General features: G+C 49.3%; 1 protein-coding gene across 1 annotated transcript in view; it reads right to left on the bottom strand.

The window, feature by feature from the left end:
* Positions 1-884: 884 nt before the first annotated feature.
* Positions 885-9,463, bottom strand: part of C5H16orf78 (chromosome 5 C16orf78 homolog) — a 58,430-nt gene continuing 49,851 nt past the window's right edge. The window contains exons 8-10 of the mRNA XM_036187645.1: positions 3,693-3,732; positions 1,009-1,118; positions 885-908 (exon numbers count right to left, since the gene is read on the bottom strand). Coding sequence (XP_036043538.1) covers positions 885-908; positions 1,009-1,118; positions 3,693-3,732 — 174 coding nt within the window. The remainder of the gene's footprint in view (positions 909-1,008; positions 1,119-3,692; positions 3,733-9,463) is intronic.

Raw genomic sequence — 9,463 nt, 5'->3', positions numbered from 1 at the left:
GGACAAAAAAGAACTCCCTTACACTGCTGAGCCAAAAAACAGTTTGTTAGGTTCTGAAGATTTTAAACACACACCTATTACACAAGCCAGACATTCTAAACCTAGTATTTATTCAAGAGGGATGAAAAGGAATTTCCATCTAAAACTTAGTACTTGAATGTTCACAGCAGCTTTATTTTTACTTTTTTAATAGTCTTTTAAATAATTTATTTTCATTTTATGTGCATTTTTGTTTTTCAGGCATGTATGTCTGTGAAAGTGTTGGATCCTCTGAAACTGGAGTTATAGACTATTATGAGCTGTCATGTGGGTGCTGGAAATTGAACCTGGGTCATCTGGAAGAGCAGCTAGTGCTCCCAACCGCTGAGCCATCTCTCCAGCCCCAGCAGCTTTATTTTTAATCTGCCAATGAGCCACCCAGAGGTAAATGAATAAATTGTGGTAGGCCCATGAAATGGAATGTCACTTAGCAAAAAAGGAGTGAATTACTGATCTATTCAGTTGCTTTCGTGAATCTCAGAGACGATGCTTCATGCAAAAAGTCAGACACATGAGCATCACACCACATGATTCAAAGCATGCACAGCTATAAAGACTGTGAATAAACTACAGGGTCAGAAATCCTGTCAGTGGTCGTGAGTATTTGAGACAACGGATGGGAGGGATAACAGGATATCAGGAGGGACCTGGGGGGTGAGGACAGGAGCAATGCCCTGACAGTGGTTTCATAGGTATGTTTGTGTGTCAACACTTAGCTCATTGTGCATGTCACGTGTGTGCCATTTATTGCGAACAAACCATACCTTAACAGAAGCAAAAGGAAGAAGGCAGAGTGGGTAAGGAAGAGTGTCCTAAATAGAGGGACCAACTTGGGCAGAGGCCAGTCATTGGGGTTCCGTCAGGTAGGCCTGGTGGGAGAAGAGGGACGTGAAGTGGAGAGGGGAGACTCAGGTATTGTTGTCTCTGCTTTCGGTACATTCTGTGCCTAGTGTCTCTGAGACTCCTGACAGTGCCTAGCGTGGCCGCCTCTATGATCCTGTAACACTCAGCCTTCCCCTCCAGATACTCAAATGAGCCCCCACGGTAGGAGTTTGAGACTTTGGATACTGAGGCAGGGCCTGAAGGAAAGAGAAGGTACCTTCAGGGCTCAGGGTAATGGGCCCAAACCTTCTTGTAGCTCAGAGGAAGATATGTGTTCAGTTGCAAAAGCCAGTGTGTGGGAAGTTGTTTGCAGACACGGTTTTTTTTGAATGAGCCATCAGATACACTTCTTAGACTCGCCAGCAGGGCTCTCTGCCACCATTCAAAGTCCAAAGTCCATGCGACTGGGGAGGTGGCTTAGTGGGCAAAGTGCATGCCACACAAGCATGGGGACTTGAGTTCAGAGCTCTAATACCTATGCAAAAAGCTGGGCACCTATATAAAAAGCTGTAATCCCAGCTGGGCAGTGGTGGTAGCGGCGCACGTCTTTAATCCCAGTTCTTGGGAGACAGAGGCAGGCAGATCTCTGTGAGTTTGAGGCCAGTCTGGTCTACAGAGCAAGATCTAGAACAGCCAGGACTACACAGAGAAACCCTGTCTCAGGAATAAAAAAGCTGTAATCCCAGTGCTGGGAAGGCAAAAACCGGGCAAATCCCTGGAGTTCCACAGCCAGTCAGCTTTACTGAATTCATTCATGAGCTCCAGGTTCAGTCAAAACCCTGTCTTAAAATGTAAGGTGGAAAGTAATTGAGGAAGGAATGTGATGTCAAATTCTGGCCTGCAAATGCACAGGCCTATGAGCACACACACACACACACACACACACACACACACACACACACACACACCAAAACAAAAAGCAAAGTCCAAAGGCTGGGGATGGAGAGGGAGGTAGAATTTCTTTATTTGGAGTAAGAATGGCTAGAGGGGTTCAGGGAACACAAACTTCCAAAAGCAAGCCCAAGAGAGGCTGGGTCAGCCTGTCATCTGCTGAACTGGACTTCTGCAAATTGGCTTTTGGTGAACCCATTTCTGCAGCTCAGTCTGCAAACTGCAAAGCAATTTTCCACTTCTGGGAAAGTGGACAAGTGTTGGTGTGGTTTTCCGAAAGAGAGAGAGAGAGAGAGAGAGAGAGAGAGAGAGAGAGAGAGAGAGAGAGGAGATGTTGCTCACAGCCCAATATTGAAGCTGGAAGATACTTTTGTAGGGAGTGATGGGTGGTGAAGGGTGTGGTCCAGAGCCTGCCTGGGCCTGAGCCCCTCAAGGTGGAGAAGGAGAAGAACCACACTGGGCTGTCCGAGAGGGTGGGATTAGAAATGTTTCTTTGTGAATGTGTCTTGGGGAGACAGGATAACATAGGCTTGAAGGTGAATTTAGATTTAGATTAAGATTGGAGAAGAAAGCGGGTGATGGTGGCGCACGCCTTTAATCCCAGCACTCAGGAGGCAGAGGCAGGAGGATCTCTGTGAGTTCAAGGCCTGGGTTACAGAGTGAGTTCTAGGACAGCCAGGGGGACACAGAGAAACACTGTCCCAAAAACAAACAAACAGCAAAACAAAACAAAAAACTCACAAACAAAAAACGGAGGAGGAATGTCCAGCACACACTGTGTCACACGACATTCAGCTGCCAGCATTACTTGCTCTGAAATGACCTTCCTGACATTAAAATCACCCTGGACGGGGTAAGTACATGGTGGCTGATGGAGTTTACATGCTTGTTGGTGTAGATGTTTGTTTTGTGTGTTTGGAGCTTTCCACATGGATGTGTAGTAACTGTGTGTTTAAAAAATGCAAACAAATCTAACCACGTTTCCTTTTAATGGGAAAATGAGCCTTTGCTTGGACAGAAGCTTGAAGACAGATGGGGGGTCTCTTAAAGAGATATAAGGGTGTTCAGCCCTCAGCTATGGGAGGCTCCTCAGGAGCCCTGCGTGTTCCTATTGGGCCATGGGCTTTACTGGACACAGGCCAGAGGTGGGAAGGATTGGGAGAGCATTGCAAGGTGCCAGGAGCACCTGAGCAGCTGGGCAGGTGCGACAGCTGCCCAGACTGCATGGAGCTGGCTGTGCCCACCCGTCCCCATCTCGCCTCCCGCCCCTACCTCCCCACCTTCCCGGCTAGCTCAGGTGTGGTGCATCTGCGGCCTGTTGGCAGCTCTCACGCCTGCAGTGCGAGGGAGCTGTCAGGTTAAAAGCTGGCTTGCTCGACTTGATCCCACATGTGAGCTGTTTTATTTCCCCCTCTCCCTTACACAGCTTCGGTGTGCTTTTATAAATATTTCACTAGCCTTGCTAAAGTCTATTTCATCTCTCTCTTAAATTTATTAAATATAAATGCAGCGACAACTCTACCATAAGTCTCTCTTTGCTGTCAAAATCTCAGGCTCCTGTGGAAGTAAATGGAATTTGCTTTGTTTAGCATGGGTATCTTGGAATCCTATCTGCTTAACAGGTTCCTCCCAAATCCCCAAACCTCCCCATTTTTGTTGGTAGGGGTCTGTTCCATCCCTCCATCGGGTACAGGAACATGGGCCCATTTTGAAGATATCACGACAAAGGTTTACTAGGGACTCTTGTCTGAGATGTGGACTTGGAGTACCCAGGTTCATTGATCCCTCCACAGTCCCTTCCATAGCAACTATGGCTGCCTTCTGTCACCAACCAGACTCGATCCACCCACAGGCCCGTCAGGGCAGAGTTCTGCCCTCACGTCTTTTGAAATAGCGGGCCCGTTTGTCAAAGCAGGTGACCTGGCCACAAAAGACACAGACTCCTGGAAATGACAGAAAGGGCTGACGCCCCCTCCTCCCCTTCTACCTACGCAGAGCCAAGGGAACAAGGGGTGAGGCAGGAATTCCAGCCCCCCAAAAACAAGCCACAAGCACCGCCCACAAGCCCCCTGCCATTTCCTTTGTTTTTTGTTAATTACAAAATAAACACAACCCTGCTCACTGACTGTGGAAAGAGATGTCTGCCAGCTGGGGACCAGCAGGCACTGGGCAGACCATCATGCCTTCTGGCATTTGCCCTCTGTCCAACACATGCAATTTCACAGAGGAGCCAGGGAGCAGGGGGCGGGCTTGGAGGACCTTGCTTAGGGAGGTCAGGCAAGTGAGATGCTCACAAGCCTACTTTATTTGCCTCTGAAGCCTGTGGGAATGGCTTTCTTTCCCACAAAGGAATGGGTTCTTTTTCACGTGGTCCTCTGGGTGTATCTTGTCTAACTCTAGTTTGGGCCAAGACGCGGGTGCAGAAAGTACTGGATTCCCATCATTTAACAAAAAATAAAATCAGAACACAAGGTTTAGGCTCAGACTCAGGCTCCCAGAATCTCTCAAATTTGCAGAGGTTCAGTCTGATGGCTACAAAGCCTTGATGGTAAGAGGTGGTGTTAAACGCTTATGTCACATGTCTAGAACCAGCTCCCAAATTTACCTAAGGGACATAGGTTGGTGCTCAGGGTCTTCCTAGAGTCTCTGGGTCCATTCTGCAGATCTGGTGAGGACACTCACTATCCCCGTAGACACACTTGGAGGTGAAGGGAAGCACATGTATGTTCTGGGCCGACCAAAGACAGGGAAGCCCTTTCCCATATTATATCATGTATTATAGGACCCAGCTCATACTGGGTGCAATAGTTCAATAATATTATTCTGCATTAAAATGTGAAAGAGAAATAGAGTTTTACTCTTGAAATGACTAACAGTTTTGATTTTACAGTTTTCTTTCCATATTTTAGACTCACTATTCCTTAAAAAAATGATTTCAAATTGTTTAACGGTTGGGGGGCACATGGGGTAAACTGACTCCCCATGATTACGATGGAAGAATCACAGAGGAGCAAACTTCTGGAGCCCCTTCTACCCACTGCCATCCTGCCTCCCAGAAGTCGGCTGGCTTCTTCCCATTACGGGAATGTGGGCGGCCAAGAGTCCCTAGAAGGAGGTGACAGGACAGTGAGGACTCCCCGTGTTAGTCACAGGATTGCTGTCTGGCGGCGGGGAGGGGGCGGGCTGCAGCTTCCTGTCACTGTTGGCAGTGAAGCTGTTTCAGGACCACACTGCTTCCCTCTGGCTTGACGAGGGTGGGAAGGAGGTGGGCAGGAAGATGGGCACAAAGTCTCGGCTTCCACCAGGTCTTTTCAAGGCAAATTCTTCCTCCTGTTTCTGCTGCCCACTGCTGGTGGAATGTGGCTGTCAAGGTGGTATCCACCATTGACAGGCTTTTAATTCACTTTCTTCTTGGAATTAAGACAGGAAGCAGATTCTATCACTTACTGCATTCTACTTAAGGTCGGGGTGTGCCACCGTATAAAGCCACATTTTCTGAAGCGAAAATGAAGTTCCTGGCTTCTTTAGGATTTAGTAGGTTCTGAGAATTTACTATAGTTTGTTCTTTGGGCATTTTATCTGCAGTTTCCCTTTCCCAGGGCAACTGGGGACTGGGGAAGGCCAGAGTGGCAAATAAAGACAAAGTCTGCCCGTCTGTCTGTCTGCTCATTTTTCAGTCTCCCTCAGGCTGAACTCCCTTAGCTGATTCTGGGAGTGTTGAATGTACATGTCCATTGCTCATGTGCACAGTACTCTAATCATGCCAGTGCTCCCCTGTGCACCACACCACTGCTCTGCAGATCCTCTGAGGGGTGGGGTGTCGGTAGGATGGAAACTGGTGTCTCTATTTCTCACCTGAGGCTGTGGAGCTGGGAGGAGAGACCCAGCTCTGTCCAGGCTGCAGGACGAGTCTCTGAGGCTGGGAGTAGTGTCCCCAACCTTTTGGGCTGGCTCCTCTCCTACCTCACACCACTGGTTGGTCAGCCTTGAGAGTCCATCTCTCTGTGAAGGCCTGAAAGGGCCCTGGTCAGCTTTTGTCCCCTGATCTGTGGCTTCTTCTGTGTGCCATGGAACTTTAGTGAGTCAGGGAGCTATCACGATCAATCCACGCGAGTCTATTAAATGGGTAACAGAATTTAAGATGTAAATTGAGGAAATACACTCATGATTACAGAATGGAGTAGACAGCAGAAGTCATCCCCTAGTCTGACCAGGAGCAAATCCACCTTGCAGGCAGAAGCAGGGAGAAGGGGCATGTGATCCTTCTCAGACTAAATAAGAGGTCACATACAATGGCAGGAAGCACCGCCTCCTTTGAATGGTATAGGTCATGGGGAGAGCAAATACAGGGTACAGATTCTCAATGACAGGCAGATTGTCTTCAGGGGACATTGGGAGGTGTCTAGAAATCCTGTTTGCTGTCCTCCACAGGAATGGGTTCTTGGCATCAGTTGAACAGAGCTTGCTAGATATCCTCCATCTGTGGGGAACTCCTGCACCCCACAGATCCCCAAGTTGGGATGAGGCTATGATTTAGAAGTTTGAATTTCACATGGCCAGTCATTCCAGCCACAATTTTGTGCGGTTGTCTCTGTTCTTAGACCAACACACACAAGACACCCAGCAAAGGGTCCCCCAGGCCAGTGCAGACAGAGCTCTAAGCAAGCCGCATCTGCCTAAGGGATCACATCACACTTCTTGTAAAGGATATGACGCAGGGGGCAATCTGTGACAGGTGAGTGCTAGGGGCCAGGAAAGCCTTCTGGGAGGTGTGGCTCGGGCCCACAGGGGGCAAGAAACCAAGATAGGCCAAGGTGGAGGTCCCCTTGGTACCATGCCCTCAGCTGATCGCTGGAGCCTTGATGTCCCATGGTCCTTTGGAGGTGGTCCACGTTTAGATGAGGAACCCAAGCCTTTTGAGTGGCCCCCTGGCATCACCCACTAGCTGTGGGCTATATCCTGGAGGGGTTGGTAATGTGTGAAGTGTGTTTCAGTGGAGGGCAAATCTCTGCCATTTATTCCAAAGCAGAGCCACTGGATTTTGCCAGGGAGCATGTGGGTTTGCAAATGCCCTCCCTCCTAACAAAGCAGGCCTCCTAGCCTGAGGCCAGCACCCCCCCACACACACACACACACATACCCACCTTATCAGTTTTAACCTTTTTTTTATTTTTTATTTTTTTGGTTTTTCGAGACAGGGTTTCTCTGTGTAGCTTTGCGCCTTTCCTGGGACTCACTTGGTAGCCTAGGCTGGCCTCGAACTCACAGAGATCCACCTGGCTCTGCCTCCCGAGTGCTGAGATTAAAGGTGTGCGCTACCACCACCCGGCTGGTTTTAACCTTTTAAGTCCCAATAGAAATTGTCTCCTGCAGCAGGAGACACATCATTTTACCATGCTACAACATTCTAAAATAAGGAGATGGCACATCAAGTCTCGAATTCTAGTTTTCACTGAACATCAGGGAGTCTCATCACTTGGGGCTAGTGTTTGCTGTGGAGGGGTGGTCTTTTTTATACAGGATGTCCCTGTGACTCTCAGTGTCTCACCTTTGCTGTTATCTCAGGGCAGCTCCCACTGGAACCTGGTGTTTCCCCTCCAAGCATTGGTGTCTCCTCTACCAGCACTGGGCTTGGTGTGTTCTGACCCCAGCCCTTCCCTCTGCCTGCTTTCCCACAGAGGACTTTGAAGCAAAGCACAGGGCAGACTTCTCAATGAAAACTAGTGGGAACCAGCCTGCCTTTTGTTCTGGGACACCCTACCCTTCTAGCTGACTCTGCAGTCCCTGCTCAGTCACACTTCCGCTTCTCCAGGGGGCTCTGGGGTTCTGGGTGATTTGCTATCGGGTGCCAGCCCCAGAGTGGTGCAAGGGGTGTTGGCAGGCTTTTGAGTGAGTGCTTCCGATGGTGGCAGCTTCATCACGCGGTGGTGGAGAGTGACCCATATTTCCTAACATGATTTCCCTGCTGTAACTCAAATTGAGTTCATGTTATTCTAATGATATCACTTGACCTTGAGAATTAGACCAAGAAGCCTGGGGTTATTCTTCTATCTTCCACTGCAGATTCTTGTGATGTGTTTGGAAACACGCTTGGCTCCTCATTGCCCTCAGCGGGCAGGGGAAAACAGAAAACAAAGGTCCCGACCTGCTCTTATTTCTAGAAAATGCATCCGGGCGGTTGCAGACCATAGGAGGCTTCCTCCCTCTCATCAGGTTCTGTGCCTGCCTGTTCACAGCTGGTATATTCTCTGCATCCACACTGCCTGGGCCTTGGCCACCCTGGCCTCTCCCCAAGGCTCCTCATTCACTGTCTATTCCTGTTGGTGAAATCCAGGTCCCTCAGTCTGGTGACTGTTCACACCCTGGTCCTTCTTGCCTTCTTAAGCCCTGCCATGCATAGCACAGTGTGACTGGCTTCCTGCTTCAGCCCACACAGTGTGGGTGGATCACCATGACTCCATTTCATGGTCCTTCTCAGAAACAACTCATTACCTCTCATGTTTTCTCTGGTCAAGGCCACACCACCCTCCTCGTGTCCACTTATTTCCACATGCATTGTGGATCTCAGGCTACTTTGGATGTTGAGGTCACAGCTAGGAAGCTGAGCGGGTTTCCATCACAGGGGAAAGGGAGTAATCCAGAATACAGATGAAGAATCTCAAGAAGCCTTCTATTGTGTGAACCTTGAGGGACATAGCGGTGTGGGGTGCTTAGGGAAAGAGGCCCTAAGACGATGTTTGAGACCAGAACTGAGAGAGGAAGTTCTGTGGAAAAGCTGGGATTTAGGAATTGAGCCCTCAAACTGGATGTTCTAGGCACCAACCTGGGGTAGGCTCTGTGCAGTGTCCTGTGGCTAAAAGGGGGCCGAAGTGCCAGGCAGAAAAAAGACTCAAGTGTGACTCCGGAGGTCCAGAACTCAGGGTAGATGGCTAGGTTCAAGTTCACCTCAGGTGGTTGTGTGACCTTGACAAGTTGTATGACTTTTCTGTGCCTCAGTGTCCTTGTCTGTCCAAGAGGAAATGTGGGACATCAGCAACTCATGCTGGTGAAGTGTTTTTATTATTATTCACACATTGAAGTAACCAGATCTAAACACAACTGCAAACAGTATGCACTAGGTCTTGGAACAGAACAAAAAACAATACAGAGTTCCGATATGCAGCTTGGAAGATGGAGCTGTCCCTACGTGCGGCCATGTCCAGGGCTCCCTGCCTGTGGCCATGTGAAGACCCTGTTTGGGGTGCCCTAGCCTTTTATAACCAGGGAAGTAAAAGCATTGGGAGGAGCTCTAGATGCACCCCCTCCTCCGGGGACACCAGCCCGCAAGGGAGGGAAGAGAGCATTTTAGCCAGCCTGGTAGTGTGCAAGATAAGCAGAATACAATGGGGCTTGAGTCCTTGCCCTTGCTGAGTGCAGAATTAAGCATTCAGACCTGGAAGCTGTGTCCCAGAGGAGTCAGCTCAGCTCCGTTGGAAGATGCACCTCACCCAGCACAAAAGAACAGGCAGACTTGAGGCTGAGGGAGAGGCTTCCTGTGGCAAAGGGGGGCACTGGGATCACAGGGGGAGGGGCAGAGAGGGATGGAGCTGAGAGAGAGAGGTGGGAAGGGAGAGGGAAGAGGACAGACAGAGCGGGAGGAGCGAGAAGGATG

This window comes from Onychomys torridus, chromosome 5, assembly GCF_903995425.1.
Source record: "Onychomys torridus chromosome 5, mOncTor1.1, whole genome shotgun sequence".
NCBI classification, from domain to species: Eukaryota; Metazoa; Chordata; class Mammalia; order Rodentia; family Cricetidae; genus Onychomys; species Onychomys torridus.
The sequence above is the reverse complement of the archived record's forward strand: the minus strand, read 5'-3'. Positions and strand labels throughout refer to the sequence as shown.